Source organism: Hyposmocoma kahamanoa, unplaced genomic scaffold (genome assembly GCF_003589595.1).
Source record: "Hyposmocoma kahamanoa isolate Upper Pololo Valley unplaced genomic scaffold, ASM358959v1 172, whole genome shotgun sequence".
NCBI lineage: Eukaryota > Metazoa > Arthropoda > Insecta > Lepidoptera > Cosmopterigidae > Hyposmocoma > Hyposmocoma kahamanoa.
Window position 1 is genome coordinate 510,958 of NW_020653622.1, and position 20,034 is coordinate 530,991.

General features: G+C 35.3%; 2 protein-coding genes across 2 annotated transcripts in view; one reads left to right on the forward strand and one right to left on the reverse strand.

Moving 5' to 3' along the window:
- The window catches only part of LOC113225753 (zinc finger protein OZF-like), a 16,582-nt gene extending 12,289 nt beyond the window's left edge, over positions 1-4,293 (reverse strand). Inside the window, exons 1-4 of the mRNA XM_026458163.1 lie at positions 4,087-4,293; positions 3,716-3,863; positions 906-1,052; positions 579-581 (exon numbers count right to left, since the gene is read on the reverse strand). Coding sequence (XP_026313948.1) covers positions 579-581; positions 906-1,052; positions 3,716-3,863; positions 4,087-4,242 — 454 coding nt within the window. The 5' untranslated portion in view covers positions 4,243-4,293. The remainder of the gene's footprint in view (positions 1-578; positions 582-905; positions 1,053-3,715; positions 3,864-4,086) is intronic.
- Positions 4,294-7,082: 2,789 nt separating this feature from the next.
- Positions 7,083-18,825, forward strand: LOC113225739 (zinc finger protein 555-like). Its single transcript, XM_026458141.1, has 5 exons — positions 7,083-7,238; positions 9,598-9,739; positions 14,893-15,033; positions 16,136-16,363; positions 17,329-18,825. The coding sequence occupies exons 1-5, from the start codon at positions 7,083-7,085 to the stop codon at positions 18,423-18,425; spliced, it is 1,764 nt and encodes a 587-aa protein (XP_026313926.1). The 3' UTR covers positions 18,426-18,825.
- The last annotated feature ends 1,209 nt before the right edge of the window (positions 18,826-20,034 follow it).

Below are 20,034 nucleotides of genomic sequence, written 5' to 3' on the forward strand. Positions count from 1 at the left end.
AAAAAACAGGTAAATAAGCGATTGAGAAAGATTACGTATCGCTCGGTGTAGCGGGTGGCGGGGTCACAGCCCTCCCGCGGTGAATACGATTTAGGGATAATTTTGCAATACTTTACTAGATACGATTAGCCAGAATATTGTACAGAATATATTTTTTTTTATATTTTTAGACGATTTAGCATTAATTCTATTATTAATTCGTGAAATATGGCGAGAATGCATATCATCACTCTATTTAAAAGAGACCTGCAAAACTATTTAAAGAACAATTTAGGAATGTTCAATTACAATTAATTTACAATTATTATAATTAGTGAAAATAATAAACTATGCATAGGTTGAAAAGATAAGAAATTGAAGGTTTCTCAATTTTCATTTGTTAATTTGCAATAAATTGTGTAGATGGCATTACTTTGTATTTACTCCTTAAACTAGGCAACGTTTTAGCTCTAATTTATACTTTAAAACATTAAAAGTAGATACTTAGCTTATTTACGATTTTATTATATGTTTTATAGCAATTATATTTTTGTCATTGTATATACAATAATATACAATGATAAAAATATAATTGCTGCCATCTGTTTGCCATTTCAAATATATTACAATCGCAAGGCGGGTTTACTTGGTACCATCATATTGATCAACGTTAAAAAAGCAAGCATCCGAATAAGCGGAGTTACGAGTGTGTCATATCTTTGCATGAGGTTGAGTATCTATAGTATTATATTGTAGTATAGTAGTATATTGTCTGTGTTAATACAAAGATAGAACAAACAAAAAGAAAAATTCCAGAGAAATTAGGGCCACCAAAGAAGAAAAACACATGCTTAAAACGTATAGTGCAAGACCTACTACTAAAACAGGTTGTTTGATAATTCAAAATAACCTCGTAACCAACTTACAATTCTGATCATCCAAGACATCAGGTCCAGGTGACCCTGGCGACCCGAGGTCAGTCTCATCAGCAGGCTCCATCTTGACTATCTCGACTTCAACTTTGGGCTCCCCATCTTGACTCGATTGCTCTTGTAAAAATTTTGCTTGACGTTCTGCAGCGAAATTATTTGATTTAGGAAGATTACTTTGTTACTTACTCAAATTCCCTAATGACCTTGTCATATACAGATATTGTGTTGATTTTGTGCACAGGTACTTGTTACTTTACATTTATAAATAATGTTAATTAAGTAAAGGATCCTCCCAATTTTGACTTATGGATGCCAAATGTGGGCATTGACTAGTAAACACCATCAGAAACTCACAACCTGTCAAAGAGGAATGGAGAGAAGTATGCTGGGATTCTCTCTAAGAGACAAAGGGAGAGCTACAGACATACGAAGGACTACTAAATTGGAGGATGTCACCACAAAAAGCGAAAGACTAAAGTGGAAGTGGACTGGCCGCATGTACAGGGCAAGAGTAGAAAGGTGGACCAGAAAGGTAACAGAATGGTTACCCAAAGAAAATGTCAAGAGGAAAAAAGGTCGTCCCTTTAAAAGATGGTCCGATGATTTTAAAAAAATAGCTGGACCTCTATGGATTAGGCTGACAAGGGACAGAGCCAGATGGATAGAGCTGGGAGAGATCTATGTGTTTTCAGGATGCGCTGATGTTATAGATTAAGTAATTCATTAATATAATTGAATTATCAGTATAATATAGGTTAATAAATAAATAAATAAAGGATATTTTGGGAAACAGCGATGTCACTTCAATTTTTGCAGCTACCTAGCTGCATAAAACTGTGAGAATCTAGTGGAGTGTTTAATTAGTTTTCATGGACATATTAATACTAATTACTTGTAATGGAACTACATTATATATTAAGAGCTCTCATGCCAAAAAAATTTTGACGTTGGCTCCGCCCAAATTTGTGAAACAAATATATGCCTGAAGTTCGCGTGACATGCGACAGGAGGTATTGAATTTTGCGCATTAAAAGTACCAAATTCGTTTTAGCGGAATAACTCTAAAACTAAAGGGATTAAAAAAAATCCGTAGTGACAGTTGTCGATCATGTATAAATATAATTAATTATCTAATTTTCGTCCTAATAACCTGTAGCATTTCGAGGATAAATCGAAAAAATGTGAAAATTAGAGGTCATTTCGTGATTTTTATCTATTGAGGAAACTTTAATGTTTTATGTTTCTGATTAATGTCTATGCTTGAATATATTGTGTAGTTACTCATACAATATTTTATTTTTAACTTTAAAGTGGATATACCCCTCTAAAATCAAATCGAAGATTGGGAATTTTTCCTCTGCTCCCTCTTAAGCCACCAATACCCATTCTCATTTTGTAGCTAGCTTCTGACAATGTGAAACTATATTTTTTATGACAGTGACGACGGGAAGAACAAAACGCGCACCTAGTGGTAAGCGACCTGTCTGAATGGCACTGTCATTGCCTGTCACCCTGCGACATAAGTTGACAAGTCCCATGTGCCTGTAATTTCACCAGCACCCTTACCCTTCACAACGCAGTAATGGTCGCTGAAATAGGAAAGGTGGCAGTACTTCCCTGGAAGAACTCTTTCACAAGGAGCACTACTATATGTATGTACAAATACATATTTCTTTCTTCTTTGTGTGTTGCAACAGAGACAACTTAATGTTTATTAAATTAATTGTTTTTTAGTAATAGTTTTTTTTGTTTTAACTATTACTGTTTATATTACAATTGGACATAGTTATGCAAACTAGAACCAACCCACAAAATGTCACTTTCGAGATAATTAGATTTTTGTAAAAACAGTGTGAAAAAATAAATAGGTAAGTTATTTGAGACAAACAACGTGAGTTATGTGTAGCATTGAGAATGATATAGGGAAACTATTATTGTATACAGCAATAAATAGAAAACATTATGTACTTTTTATTTAGTTAACAAGAACCATGTTCTAGTTTTCGTAATGAAAACGCTAAAGATCTACAGTACTTCAGTACATGTGACATGGATCCATTTAGCATATTTAAAAAAATACATTATACGAAGTTAAGCACTATAATTCTTTCTAGCTATTAAAAAGTTACTTATTTAGGGTTGGTACCCTGAAGGACTTTTATTTTCTCCGTTTTGGCTTGGTATATTGCCAGGTTCTTTTGTGAGCGGGTAAAGGACACGTCCGGTGTTTTACCTAAATACATAACTCAATTTCACTCGAGGTGTGGGTTGGTTCTTGTCCAATTGTTGTGAATATATGGTTCATTGTATTTTAAATTAAAATAATATATTGACGTTGAAAATGCAAAATAAATGACAAATTATATTATGTTTATGAGGCGATTTTTATTATTATTTCCTTAATGGCAATCACCTTTATGTGGTTCTATCATATCACTGGACAATTATGCCAACATGAGAGTTGGAAGTCTCAGTGCTATAAAGAAGCAAATTGAAGGTTACTGGAAGGTTTTTGAGATTATTATTTTTTTGTAAATAAAGAAAATTAGAGTGATTTTTTTTTTTTCTTTTACAAAGTGTTTTGACTTGTTTTTAAAACTTATCATAGTAATAAAGATCGAAATCACATATATTTGTATTTTTAAACAAACCAATATGTCTGGTGCTTTACCCAAAAACAATTTCATTTTCAATTCAAAACTAAGCGAGCTTAGTGGCCGCCATAAAGAAAATAATAATAATAATTCAGTAAACAAAATTTTAAGGAAGCCACAGACAAAATAAAAAGCAAGATGATGCTTCACCTTCCTCCTTGGCATCATACATTCTCATCTGCAGAAACGCCTCTTCGCATTGCAGCACCTGCCTCCGGAAGTCCAGAGCCTCACGAAGACGTTTGACGCATGTTGCACAGATTAATCTCTCTGTGGGTTTTCCGTCCAGATGGGACATCTGGAACATAGTTTACTGATATACAAATAGTAAATGCCGGCAAACATCTGTGCCACAACCACGAACAATAAAAAAGAAAAACATAAATACTGTTCAACTGAATTTATTAAAAAGCGAATACGATGCGTGGGTTACTTTTAAAAAATGGAGAGTATAATTCACTACTAATACAACGTTCTCCTAGCCTTTGTAAAGAGGCTATGAATATAATAATAACACTTACCAACAACCCAAAACAGTCCATAATCATATCAGAGTAGATTTCCTTCTGTCCAAAACTCTCGTATTCCACATTCATTAGACGACATTTTCTCATTACACCACAGCAGCGGCATAGCCCCGGGTCGAACACCGGCCCTTTATTAGTTTTCGTACTCATTTTATGTAGTATTTAATTTACATTTTTCGTAGAAGATCTGAATCTCTCCAATCCACAAGCTGCTCACACTGCTCAACTTCAACTTCAACTTTTGTATCTATGGCTCCGTCATTTTGCGCGACTTCACTTCACTTTTTATTTTTATGGCTCCATCAATATGAGAACTGATGATTTTGCCAATGTCACAGTTGAAAGAAAAAAAAACGAAACAAAAAAAAAATTTTCGCTAAGCTCTAATAGGACATTAACCGGTGTTGGTAAGTTGGACTACGGGAGTACTCAGTTGAGAATGTAAAACAAAACAGCAAAACAATATTTATAAATATATGTTATTTAAGTGGATAAATTTACATAGAGTAACAATATGGGGGGAGAACACTAAAGTTAAGAGGTTGTTTATGTTAACGGGGCGGGGGAATTTTGGAGAAAGTAAGTTATAAAGTGGAACAGCAATATTAGGACAATTGAAAAAAATGTGTTCCAAGGTACCGTCTTCTAGGCCGCACTCGCACAGAGAGTGATCTCGAACTCTGATTTTACGCAAAAATACAGGTGTGCAAACATGGCCTAAGCGCAAACGAATAATAGTGGAAGTGATGTTTTTAGGCAAATCGCGACGTTTAAAAAACCAGGGTTTAGTGGGTAGATTTGGTTGGAGATTACCATAGTGTCTACCAACAGTTTGTCGTGATTCCTGCCAAAGGACCGACCAGGAGGCTAGCATTTGGGGTTTAGTCATGGCGAGCAGATCTCTGGGAAAGCACTTACAGTATTTGCACACGCCAATTCTTGTCGCATCCTTTGCAAAGGCGTCTACTGCTTCGTTGCCACTGATCCCAGTGTGACCGGGAATCCAGGCCAGAGTTACCTCAATTCCCGCACAATGACATCGGTACAGAGCTTCCTTAATTTGGAGGGTGATGGAGAAATTGTCTTTGGAATGAAACGGTAGCTTAATAATGTCTTGGAGGCAACTTAGTGAGTCTGAGAAAACCAAACATTTATTAATTTTATGGGACTCAATATATAAAATGGCTTCGAGTATTGCAATTGCCTCTCCCGAAAAGACCGAATTCAGATAGGGGGATTTAAAACTGAGTACGACATTGAACTTGGGGAACCAAACCGCGGCTCCCAAGTCGCCATGTTCGTGTAATTTTGAAGCGTCGGTAAAAACAGTAGTCCAGTCATGCCATTCTCTCTCAACTATATCGTTGAAGACTTGGTTTGCTCCAGGGGTATCTTTCATGATGCCAAAACTAAGATAGACTGTTGGGCGAAACGTTAAACATTTAAAATCAGTTTCAAACAACGGGTTCATATAATTTTGGTAAATAGGGAATGGGAGATTGGAAATTTTGTTAAAACTGTTGATAAGAAGGGGGGGTTTCTTGTGTGACCAATAATTGGAGGAAGGGATAATCTCCGACAGGGATTGCAATACGGGAAGCAAAGGGTGAGAAGAATATTGAAAGATCTTGAAGAGGAATCTATTAGCAAGGAATTGTCTACGTAGATGTAGAGGGGGCTCCAGACATTCGACTTGAAGAGCGTTTGTTGGTGAGGATTTCATGGTACCTGTGATTATTCTCAGGCATCTTGCCTGGATTCTGTCCATCTTAGCCAAGGCTATTTTGTTGCATGGTTCCAGAAGGAAGCCGCCATAATCAAAATGACTTCTAATGATTGCGTTGTACAGGAGCTTTTGGTTATACGGATGTGATCCCCAACGAACACCAGAAAGTGCACGTAGGACATTTATGCTTTTTTATGCTTTTTTTTTTTATGCTTTTTTTGCGCGACGATTTCGCAGCAAAACAACAGGCCCAAACTGTCAAATATGCAGTGTCGCAGAGTGCCAGTGTTGGCAGACTTTTGCGAAGTTAATTCGCCAATTTATGTGTGTTAATTAGCCGATATTCGCCCAAGCCATAAAATCCCTAAAAATCAATGAAAACAATTCTACAATTCTGCTTGCTGCAAGACATTGGCAATATCAAAATCTCTTATTTCCTCAATTCCCCACACGTAGAAATACTCAAACCCCCAAATGAGTTATTTTACAACTCCATTCCCCACAAAATCCCCAATCAAATTTGTAATTCCCCAGACATTTTATTAAGTAGCCTAAAATCGTCTTTTCCTATTTTAAACATAGCCTAAAAAATATCGCCGAGTCGCCGATCACTTTTTTAGTCACCGCGCGACCCCTCGAAGTAGCTTAAATGGCGAAAAATCGCCTAATCTGGCAACACTGCAGTGTACAATAATCCTCGTAATTAGTACTAGCTACTCCATCACAGATGCCGCCACGTTTGTACGCATGTATGATCGTGTATCGTACGATCGTATGAATGAAATAATTCAATTCAAAAATGAGCACAAATGGGCGAGTCGAGTCACTCTCACAACGAGTCAAGTCGAGCTACTTTTTGTGAACTCGAGCTACCTCGGTGCGGTTCCCCGCAGAGTCGAATACTTCATCCATACAGCTCGCGTCGGCTATTTGCTCTCACTCGGTCGATTTGGCAACCTCCGGAGCACGCTCGACTCGCGGTTGCTCTATCAAACCTAGTCGAGTTAACTCGAGTTCCAACTCAAATTAGCAGCCACTCGAGTTACTCGAGTTGAAAAAAATACAACTTCCATCTCGAGCACAAAATATCCCACTCACGATATAATTTTATTTATGTATTCAGTAACAGATGGCGATGTAAGAACAGTCTTCCTTCCACAGACTATACCATATTTAGCCTCAAAAATGTGTGTAAATAAACGTCAAACAATGCAATAGAAATCGCTTCTGTAGTTGCTCAAATGTTATGAAAAATATCGTCGAAATGACTACAAGCAGCAGAAAAGGTCCTATAATTGACCCGGGCCTATGCCGTTGTTGCGGTGCGGTAAAGAAATGTCGGTTATTAAACGTGGAATACGAGTGGTTAGGGCAAAAAGAAGTGTATTCGGACATGTTTGTCGATACCTTCGGTTTACTGGTAAATATCTCACAAAATGCTAGTTTTATACGCTTAAAACTATTTAGCAAGGTCTGAATTATATGTCCATTTAAATTTACGGTTTTACACAGTTTTAAAACGCTTTTTCATCAAGTTCTGCATGCCCTAGGTAATTTGATTTTACATTGTTCTCGCATGAATATTGTTTGGCAAAAAGCATGTAGTTCTTTTTTCAGAGAAAACTTAGTAGTAGACTTGTGCCTGACCGGTCCTTAGAGGGAGCGATCCTAGTTTGTTCAATAGGTCAGCTGTAGGTCAGTCTTCTAGTTCATTTAGTTCATTTTGTCCTTGCTCAGATATCTGCTTCCAATAGTGAAGAACTAAAATGTTTGCTTGACTTCACCTATGAATGCAGGCAGATAATATTTTAAGAAGCTCAGTGACATTTACTTGTAAAAACTTGCATATTCCATATTCAGCACAATGTGTCTTTACTTTTTTTACATCCACTCACAGCACAATCAATTAAATTTTCACTTTTTTTTCGAAAACTATTAATTTGTGGTTGGAACTCAGCAATTTGCGTTGCAAATATCCATAGTTAGATCTAATCTTCACATTTTTTGTCGAGTTTTGGGAATATGGTAGAAATGTAGCTGCAGGGGGTCCACCGGAACCAGCCAAATTTTGAAAGTGGTCTATGAGAAAAAAGTCTGGGAACCTCTGCTGTAGATTGCACCTGTAGCTGATTTAGAGATATTTTTACATTACAATTTTACATTGCATTTAAAATTTTTACATTATATCTGTTAACTCAGAGTGCCTCTTGCCTAGTGTTGACTAGGCAAGAGGCACGCTGAGTTGTAACTTGAAAACAAAACCAAATGTTTTTTTCACATTTTGGAAAAAAACACAGCGCCCTGGTTTTTTTCTACATTTTGTTTTCTGTCAGAAAAAGTAAAATGGAATAACTGAAATAAAATAAGACACTAACTTTTGTTTTACGAATATATATATTTGAAAATATATAACATGTTTATAAAAATCAATTACCATGGTAATTATAACAAAATCTTCATTTGTGGTGGTACTAGTGTTACTACTGTTACAGGTGTTACCCACACTTGTAATGTCATCAATATTTTCTGTGTCTTCGTTTCCTTTATTCATACCCTACTGAATAATTTTATATAAGCGGCTTGCCAATAATTCTATGTAAATGTTGCTATATAAGGTATATGTGCGATGTGGAAATAAATATTGATATCGCTCTTAGACAAATAAATAAATAGTGTCTTTATCAGTAATCATCAAAGTAGCGATGCAACAGCAATAGATAGATTTAAAAAAAAAAAAAAGGTAAAATGTTAGAATCCCCGTATTTTCCCCACATAGCGTCAATCCCACAAAATGCCTAATCTAGTTGAAATTCACCGCAATTTGGGGAATTCGCCACAAATTCACAACACTTCATAGTGTTGCCCATTTATTTTGAGCAATTTGTCTATGAAGAATAATATTAACAACAAAAGAGGAAATGTAGTAAAAAAATACAATTGTCATATTTTTATTTTCATACTTTTAGAAAAAAAACGTACTCCAGAAAAAAATAACAGTTTCTTTTCATTGTTTTTTTTCACCTCACAAAAAAAATGGTTTTTTTAACAACACTACTCTTGGCATAGGCCCCGTCCAGATCTTTCCAGTGTGCTCTATCAAGAGCTTTACACTGCACTACACATATATAAAATTTTTTTCTTGTGATTTTTTTGTGTTAAATTATTTATATATACATATAAAAAATAAATTTTTTCAGCTTGCCAAAATGGGCGGTGACCCAAAAACTTTGGGAACCTTTTCTCAGGGGTAACTGCTTTACGAAAGAGCAGGAGAGATTGATCAATATGACGAATTCAAGTATAATTTGCTTACCTACGAAATAAAGATATATTTGACTGACAATTAATAATAATAATAACGCACACACTCAACATACCCCCCACTAGGGTAGCCCTGTGTCGCGGATGCCATGGACACACATATAGACAACCATAAATTACACCCAAACTCACGAGAGAAATAAAAGTAGGCCATACAAATATTTCTCTCGGCCCGGGAATCGAACCTGGGACCTCTGCGTGGCAGTCCGGCATGGTAACCATTCGGCCACGGAGGCAGTTATATAATAACACACAGAAAGATACAAGCCAGACAGTTAAATGGACGACAGTTGTATCTCCATCAGGGTCATTTAGTTCAGTTTTAAAAAAGATGACAATAAATAACATTATTTATAATTGAAATGCTTCTTTTTGAAATATTTTGTTGTTTAGTACTTGGAAGCCCCAAACCGGCTTGAAAAATTTCAAATCATCTTATGAACAAAAACGCTTTCCAGCTTTCCCACTTAGACGGCGAGGCTGTAGAACGCGTCATTTGTGCCACCTGCGTGACGCGACTTCGAGACGCCAGTGCCTTTCGCCGGCAAGTGCTTCGCTGCGAGGAGAAGCTCCTGCAGGCCAGGATACTTATTGGCACAGGTAATCTATATCATCACTATTAGAGTAAACTACTATTGTGGACGTGATCCAATCATCACTTCAGCAATTGATCCTTGTGGTTTTAATTGAAAAGACTTACCTTCGATTGGTTCTAAGTACTCTCCCTGTATGATGAAAAATAAGAAATGTAATGCGAGTTTGTATAGACACTATGTGTGTATATGTATATAGCGATACATTTATAAATCAAACAATTACGAATTTGACACTGAAAAAGTGCCTCTAATGAAAAACAGAATAAGGCGAGTTATGCCCTTTTGTTTTTATTGCACCATTGGCTTCAGCGTGATCGATTACATAACTATTTATAATAACTCACTGTTTTTAAAGGCATAATTTTAGTTATCACGCATTTTTTACGAGTCTAAAGGTACAAGTGGTCTCAACTCAAAAAATACACGCAAGTTTAACGACTAAGTACAGATATATAGTTACATAAAGACACTTTTCGTATTGTTCCATAATGTCTAGGAAAAAAATAGGACTAAAAGCGACTATTGCCTTATACCACAGTGTACATAAGGGTATATACCCGGTTATACCCGCGACTATACCGTGTTGCTATTGGTTAATAGTTCGCAACAGAAAACTTGTCGTTTTATTCCTTTAAAGATTTTATATCCTCACTTTTACTATATATTTTTCCCAAAGTGATTGATTCTACACTTTCACTGTAATGCGGAATCAACCATAGCGCACACACGCTCAACTCTTGAGGTAAGTGATAGCAGAGGCTATATTCTGCCATGAAATGGATGAGATGTGATATGTAAAACTCACTACCACAGTATAATAACATGCACACATTCGCATAATCTCGCGGCGCACTTCAATATATATAATATATATATTATATATATTGAACTACTGATTGACTGATTGGTGAACTGATTACTATACAGTGTCAGAGAACAAAAACGTAACGAGAACGGACACTCTCCGCCTCTCCCTAGCTTTAGATACTGCACCACGCCGCCCCGCACATTGAACGAGAACAAGGTTGTCGGCGAGTCGTTTTCGCGCGAAGACGGCTTTGACTTTTGAATATAGTTTTCATTTATTCATTACGAAAATTTGTACGTTAATATACAGGGTGTCCGGTAATGAATGTATCATACTGAAATGGCTTATAGCACAGCTTAAGACTGTTCCAAAAAAAATACAAAAAAAAATCTATCTCACGTAGTACCTAAGGAATGTTTTTTTTTCTTAAAAGTTAATTATTTTTATCTTATTTTAGGTTTTTGTGCACTATGACTACAAATGAATGAGTTTATTTGGTTTTTTGGTGTCATAATATTCTACGTTAACTGTGTCCTAAGATAAGCAGTAAATGGTATGACTAAGTAATGTACATTTTTTTTTAAAAATAGTTTAACTTCATTTTTCAGAGAAACAATTTATTTTTTACGAAGTTTACGCGCCTTCTGTATAAAAAAAAAATATGAAAACCTGTGTGGCCAAGTACTTTAAAATAATGTAGGTTTAATGAGGATTCCAAAATGGTATCATATCTCAATGTATCTAATGTAAATATTAAATTATTGCTATTAATGTGTAAACGGAGTAAATTTTACTAAAAAACTATGTTTGTAAAATTGGAACATTTCGTATCCTGAATTGTTCTTGAGTATTGAGTTTTGAAAAAAAAAATATTAGGCATTAATAAAACTTATTTACAGCAAAATTATGCAAAAATCCAATCAAAGTAATTTTTCAATTGTTGTCTTTAAAGTACCACGTGTGACCGTTATTTGCCACCTGCGCGATAGCCACATTCCGCCTGCCTTTTGTTCATACGATAAGAATGGTCAGAGTTGGACCAGAGGCAAAGAGTGACAATTAACAGCAAATGTATAAAAAAACGAAAAGGATTTAGTGCATCATTCGATTTGTTCGGTTTTGCACGTGTTTTCTGTTCCTTTGCGATTTGCTTTCAATCAGTGTTCAACTACGACCTGGCTATTTTACTGGACTATAGTTTTGCTTACTGATTTGGACTTTGTTTGTTTGGTGATATTTGCGACGACTTGGCTTGTTTCTGGACTGAACAGGTATTTTGTGTCTGTGAATAAAAATGCCACGTACTCAGTATACGCCACAAGAATATGCAAACATGCATATTATTTATGGGGAATGCGGCACCAGCTCAAGAGCAGCTGAAGCTCTTTACAGAGAAAGATACCCTAACGCACGTCACCCATCTAATGCCGTATTTATAAGAGTCCACCAATGTTACTCAGAAGGAAGAATGCCTGGTAGTGGTGTTGGTGGCACTAGCGCTGGAAGAGCACCTCGTGATGAATATGAAGAGATGGTTCTTGAAGAAATTCGGCAAGATCCTTCCACGTCGACGAGAGCAATAGAACGACGCACGGGAATTGGAAAATCGACTGTGCACGATATTTTAAAGAAACATAAATTTTATCCATACCATGTCACACGCGTCCAAACTCTCCTACCCAGAGATTACAATTTAAGATTGCGTTTTTGCCGACAAATGCTGGCCAAGATAGAGGAAGACCCCCAGTTTTTTAACAAAATTCTATGGAGCGATGAATCAACACTTAAAAGAGACGGATACTTAAATTTACACAACCTTCATAGCTGGCAACTGCAAAACCCCCATCTTATGCGGGAAGACCGATCACAGCACCAATTTAAAATAAATTATTGGACGGGAATATTAAATGGAAAAATAATAGGACCATTTGAACTACCGGAGACTCTTACTGGCCAAAGTTATTTGGAGTTCCTACAAAATGATCTGCCTAATTTAATGGAAGACGTGCCTGAAGAGCTGAGGGAATTCCATTGGTTCCAAAATGACGGCTGTCCTGCGCACTATGCTGTTTCTGTTCGTGCATATTTAAATGTGACATATCCAAATAGGTGGATTGGTCGTCTGGGGCCAATTTTATGGCCTCCGCGTTCACCGGATCTAAATCCACTGGATTTTTTTTATTGGGGCTGCCTTAAAGAAGAAGTGTACAGCAAACCGATCCGATCCTTGGAAGACTTACGTAGACGCGTCCGTGCGGCCGCATTAAAAATTTGTGAACGACGCTATACACGGTTGCTTAATAGAGCTTTTATTCGTCGATGTAGAGCCTGCATCAGAGCCGGTGGCAAACAATTTGAACATTTACTGTAAATATTAGAAATAAAGTTTTATTTATGTTTAATAATGTTTTTTTTATTAAACCCCATTGGTCGGGTACAATTCAGGACAAGAAACGGTCCAATTTTGCAAACATAGTTATTTAGTAAAATTTACTCCTTTTGCACATTAATAGCAATAATTTCATGTTTACATTAGATACAATGAGATATGATACCATTTTGGAATCCTCATTAAACCTACATTATTTTAAAGTACTTGGCCACACAGGTTTTCATACTTTTTTTTTATACAGAAGGCGCGTAAACTTCGTAAAAAATAAATTGTTTCTCTGAAAAATGAAGTTAAACTTTTTTTTTTAAATGTACATTGCTTAGTCATACCATTTACTGCTTATCTTAGGACACAGTTAACGTAGAATATTATAACACCAAAAAACCAAATAAATTCATTCATTTGTAGTCATAGTGCACAAAAACCTAAAATAAGGTAAAAATAATTAACTTTTAAGAAAAAAAAACATTCCTTAGGTACTACATGGGATAGATTTTTTTTTGTATTTTTTTTGGAACAGTCTTAAGCTGTGCTATAAGCCATTTCAGTATGATACATTCATTACCGGACACCCTGTATAACATCATTTTACGTTACTATTTATAATGGTCGTGAATTGTGCTGTGTACGGCTGTTTATCATCATCTAAACGGGATAAAGAGAGGAGTTTCTTTCGTTTTCTGAAGTTGAAACGAAGTAAGTAAAAACACTTGTGTCTGAGATTCATTCAGTTATTGTTTTCTTTAGTACAGAGTAATATATAATACAGATTTATTAAATCAATATAATAAGACGCCATCACTTCGTGAGCTAGTAGACAGCAGTAGGGTTTTCGAATTTTCAATTTGTTATTATACAATACAAATATTACGTAGTGAATATAACTAATTATTAACTAGGTAATGATAAACTTGGACACGCAATTTTAAATACTTTGGTCACCTTATTTAGAGGTACAGTCAAGAGCACGGCAAGCTTGACACTTTTTACAAACACAAGTACATACTTTGGACTGTTCTTATTATAGAGTTGGATTTAAATGTTGAGTGTAAAGCTTGACGTGCTCTTCACCCAGTTCCTGTCCAAAATAGAACATTTTAAGTGCTTTTAATATATTTTTTAAATCGTCAATATTATTCTAGCTAGTGAATTAATGAAAAATATAATATTTTATCGATATAAATACGTAATGAACATGTGCAATTATTAGGATTCTATTAATAGAATTATAGATAACAGACTCGCGCTAGAATTTTGGCTGCGTTGCCGCTCTGAACACGTAATATTACGAGAATGTGATGGGTAACCCTGCCACTTGACGCACACATTTGCGCGGGTGCAGATAGCGCCTTGCTGTATGTAGTAGTAGTAGGTAAATAACTTTCGACTGTTGTATGGAGTGTCCGGGGTGTGACAGTGTGAAAATATAATTCCCAAAGATTTTGACAATAGAAAAAAAAACACAAACTTACTAGAAATCAGCCGCATTTAATAGGCACTTTACATATACCAATGTTTTTTTTTGTATCAACTGAAACTAAATAGAACACGTACAGTACAGTATATAATAATAGTACAGGAAAAGTTTTAATTCGAGCTCAGGTAGTGTCGATTCTTAAAAGTGAATGTTGAAAAATGTACAAAATTTAGTAGTTTTAAGAAGAAAGTAAGAAAAGTAATTTTTTAATTTTTAAATCTAATTTACGCATAACAAGGAACTGTACCTAATTTTCGGGATGTTACTTTTATATCTAGTTTATTATGTTGTTGTATTTCAATGTAGTTTGTACCGTAACTTACTCGCAAATTCTTGTTTATGTTTGTGGAACTCCAGGTCTATTTGTTCTAGTCGATGTTTTTGTATCATTTACCTGTTTTATGTCTGTTTGTTTCCCTTGAATAAAAAAAAAAGGAAAATAACAGACATTCTTTTTAACTACAGTATCATAACTTTCAGATCTTGAACCTACAACTGAAATCAAACAGGAGTCGGATGACACAGAGTTAAAGGAAGAGACCACCCCTCTGTCCAAACTTGGGCATCTTGATGATGACATTGACATGGATACCGCAGACACTGCCTGTCAGGATGATATAGGTAACGGTAATAATACTTCTATCACAAACAATAACTATAATGTTAGAAGTGTAATGTTATATAGATTGTTATAGTCATAGTTCTAATACATAATTATACACATACACAGACAGAATTGTAGAGCGAAGAGATCAAACATACATACATGCATATAACACTGGAAATAAACATAATCAATAATCAGTTTAGTAAAAAAACTTAAATAAATATAAAAAAAATTATATGTACAATAAGGTACCAATTAGTTGTATCTGAAAAGCCAATATAAACAAAAATGGCAAAAATTATTCCATATAATACATTTTATATTTTATATACTATATAATATTAAGGATATTGCGATAATCGGGCAATTTTATAACGTTAATCGTATTAATCTTGATTTAAAAAGCTATGACATCACAAAATAAGAAAACCGGTAAATGCGGTGACAATAGTGCAACTCTATCAGCAGACATTGTTCGTTCGCTAAAATTGTCTATGGTTCCGTTCGAATCTCATCACTCCGAAATTATTAGAGAGTAGGTTTTCGTCCGTCAGTTCGGGCTGGTTTAGGACGGGCCCGTCTTTTAGTTTACGGACTTCGCGAGTACACCTGATTTGGAAATGGCTGCATTCAAACAAAAACTTGAAACTTTGGAAATTACGGTTTTTACAAAATAAGGGATTTATTGATTCAAATATAAATGAGGATTAATTTTCTTAAAACCTATGATTATAAGCATTCTGTATTAATATTTATTATATAAATAAATGTCTGTAAGTTAAGTTAGCATGCGAAATTACAAAAATTGTAATTTCACGTGCTTATATGCAATGTATGTATGAATGTATTTTTAGTTAGCCACACACAAACACACTATACACACGCACGCAAGCACGCACGCACGCACGCAAGCACGCACGCAAGCACGCACGCAAGCACGCACGCACACACGCACGTACGCACGCACGCACGCACGCACGTACGCACGCACGCACCACATACAGACATATACACTAATTTTATTTATTAAATACCCAAACGCCTTACGATACATTTTTCATTTAATGACAGCTATGACGTGTTAATTGAAAATAATCTTATATACAAAAATTACAGACCCAGAAAACTTAGTACTAATAAAAGGCGAGCCACCCAAAACCAAAGCTGCCACAAAGAAATTAAAGGTGAAAAAGGAAAAGAAATCGACTAAAGTAAAGAAGAAAGGCAGAAAGAGAGAGAGTAAAGAAGACAAAAGAGAGAGCAAAGATGATAAGAGAGCTAAACAGGAGATGATGGAGAGGATGAGGCGTATGGAAGAAAAGTTAGACCAGTTGCAGCAGCTCGGTAAGTGTTATAGCATAATGGTTGGTACTGGTCTCCATACATAGTATAATATTAAAAATATCTGAAAATTTTACTAAAATCAGCCATATTGGAAGTAATTTAAGATAAAATTTCAATTGAATCATCAGATTCATCTCTAAAATATGGATGTATTTAATTTTAAGTATATGAAATATATCTAAATACTAGCGATTCAACAGAATTCTGCTTCCGTTCCTGTTAGAAACTATTTCGTTGAGATCTTTATGATAATTATAATTTCGCTTCCCTATCCGCTTTCGTCTCCGTTTCCGTCTTCGTTTCCGCTAAGATTTATGTTATGACACTTCCATTACATCAATAATAAACACTTCTTTTGACAGTGTTGCCTTTGCTAATTTTGCGTCGTTTTTTTCATGAGTTTGGATTCAAGTATTTCATCGACGATGGTACCTAACGTTGGATAATTTTCCTAAAAATTTAAAATAGTGGCAATTTTTCCGGAAAAATATAATTCAAAGATTCGTAATATATTTTACGCATATCTTTCAATATTTTATATAGCATTAATTATAAAATAAAATTCTATAACCATTATTATTAATACAAAGATCGAAGACTCAGAAAAAATTCCTTCGATCCGGCCGGACTCGAACCGACGTCTTCTAGCTTACCGTGGCAGACGCTATACCAACTAAGCCACGGAACGAACCAGGGGACGTCACGAATTTTACTTTAATTTTAACTCCTCTACAAAAAATAATTGAAAGAAAGTTTATATGAAAAAAAAATGTACTTTTCATTAACTTAACACAAAAAATCATAAGGAAAAAAATTACATATATGTAGTGCAGTTTAACGCCCCCCAATTGCTTCTGATATCCCTACCCCTCCTAGGTCTCTTCAGCGCCCGCTAGGGGGCCATTTTGGAAAACTATGATGTACACCATAATTTATAATTAATAATTAATAATTTTTTTTTACAGATGAACAGGAACAACTACCACCGAAACCACCAAAATCACGTGTCGACAACGAACATAAATCATTTCACAACACTGCAACCATAGTGGAAAACTCACTCGTCTGTCCATTCGATACCTCATTCAGCGACTACTACTGCTTATATTGCCGGCAAGTGCACACAGACCCTAACAAATTAAGAGAGCACACACTTACGCATGACCCTGTAAATTTTAAAGATTCCTTGATAAATAAAAAACTGCCCCAAATCGATATTTCTAGAATAGACTGCAGATTGTGCGCAGAACACATTGAAGACATAAATGTACTAAAAGAACACCTAGTTAATGTTCACGGCAAATTAATATACGACGTGAAGAATGAATTTTTGAAATTCAAATTGACCAGCAACAATCTGACGTGCATAGAGTGTGGCAGCGTTTTTAGTTTCTTTCATGCTTTAAAAAAGCATATGGCCGAACATTTTGGCACTTGCATATGCGACGTTTGCGGGGCACATTACTTCGAAGAGCGTATGTTGATATTACACCAAAAAACGCATCAGAAAATTGAAGAAATATACCCTTGCAAAGATTGCGGAAAATCGTTTAAATCAAAACACAGCAGGAATCTTCACGAGACGAGAACGCATAAGAAGGAACCAGCGTACCAGTGCCCTAAATGCGATGCTATACTCTTCACTTATACCTTAAGATACCGGCACATGATCGAAGTGCATGGGGAGGAAAGATTATTCCAGTGTGACCACTGCGACAGGGCTTACGACAGCAGAAAATCTTTACGGGAACACAATAGACGGTTTCATTTGAAAATTTTCAAACACCAGTGTGACCTTTGCGAGAAAAGATTCTACCTGCCTTCGAGATTAAGGGAACATATGGCAATACATACGGGGGAGAGGAATTTCCGTTGTGAGAATTGTGGGAAAACATACCCGCGCTTAAGGGGTTTGAAAGTACATATGCAGTCGCATAGCAGCGAGAAAAAGTATAGGTGTATGCTGTGCAACGCCTCGTTTACACAGAATGTTAATTTGAAGAATCATGTGAAAAGACAGCATCAGAATATGGATATTGAGGAGAGTGGCTTTCATGAATAAATAAGGAGTTTGTAGCATCAGAATGGACATTATGTAGCATCAGGTGCGATGCGGGTGATCATACTCGTGTTGCAAAATGTGAACAGAGGTGTGAATAATCGTGTAGTGGTTTATTCAAAATGCAAAGTACTTCTTCTTCTTTTAAATGTTATGGCTCCATCGAAATAAACGATGATTTCGCCAATACTAAGTAAAAATGACAATGTGCGGTAGTTTTGTAAAATATGAATTATACTTTATAGTGTTACAACCCCATCGATACCATCGGTAAATCCGCCAATGCCAAGTTGAGGAACTCACGCGTTTTTAACTCAAAGATTGACCGATAAATTCCGAAAAGTGACAATTTTTTTTTGGCATGTTTAAATTTGTAACAGCGGCAGGCAAAAAAAACTAAACGGTAACCTTTTTTAATAATTGATCCTTTTTCTCTGAGACATAAAATAAATTAAATCAATCAATATCTTAATCTGTTCTGAGGTACGCAAAAAATGATTAATTTCTATAAATTAATTTTGATAGTTTTATGTTGGGCCTCAAAAGTAAGACAAACGAGCATTAAAAATTTAGATACTTGTTTTTTAAACTAGGTAAATGTTGATTATATTTATTTAACTAAATATTTATCTAATTGGGTGACGAAATATATTCATAGATTTCTCATAGATGGCGCTACGGCCAAAAAATCGTGGAAAAACCAAATACAAAGATACGACAACAAGGACATAGAAAAATTCGTGAGGTCCCTGGTTCGTTGCTTAGTTGGCATAGCGTCTGGCACGGTTTGCTAGAAGACGTCGGTTCGAATTCGGCCAGATCGAAGGAATTTTTTCTAAGTGTTTAATCTTTGTGTTAAACATTATATTTACCAATATTATATTAATTATAATTAGACCTGAAAACATGTTGGGAAACGCAAGCAAATTGGCTTCTGGCACTCGTCGGCCGCTGCCACGTCACGCTCTCTTCGCTCGCTCAGCTCGTTCTGCTTTTTCATATACTAACCTAACCTGTAATGGAGGGCACAACCAAGCAACCAAGATTTATTAGGAGATCAATATCAAAAGACTAATAATAAAAAAAGATGATCAAATAATATTATTTTTCAATACCAAATATTAATTTAGTATGATTAAATATAATAACAGCGTTACCTTGTATGCACTTCCTTTATAATTTATCCATAGATCAACTAACATAGATGGAACAATTAATCGCTATATCAAATTTAAAAAAAATGTTTATTTAAAAAAGTACAATAGATCAGTTATTTATGTGAGAATCAAATAATATTATCCCCTCTTTTTCGGACGCAAAGTCAATCTGGACTTACGGTAAAACAAAGAACAATGGCGAAATTATCGTTAAAATAATTCTTTCATAATTTAATTGTTTTGAATAAAATAAAATAATTTGATTATTAAAATTATACTAAAGACCTGTCTAAGTCTGGAAATAAAATCATATTTAAATATGACTCAAATGACTAAATTAGTATGTAACCAGACTGATATCTACAACTGTCAGTTTCTTAACGTTGAGCGACATCTAACCGCCAAAAAGAGAATTTTATTACCTACGTATGTATTGGTCAAATTGGTAAATGTAC

Bases quoted from the DNA above. Each gene is read 5' to 3' on its own strand.
- LOC113225739 (XM_026458141.1), top strand. From the start codon at position 7,083: ATGACTACAAGCAGCAGAAAAGGTCCTATAATTGACCCGGGCCTATGC. The intron at 9,740-14,892 runs GTAATCTATATC...CATAACTTTCAG, and splicing joins CAGGATACTTATTGGCACAG to ATCTTGAACCTACAACTGAA. The intron at 15,034-16,135 runs GTAACGGTAATA...CAAAAATTACAG, and splicing joins TGCCTGTCAGGATGATATAG to ACCCAGAAAACTTAGTACTA.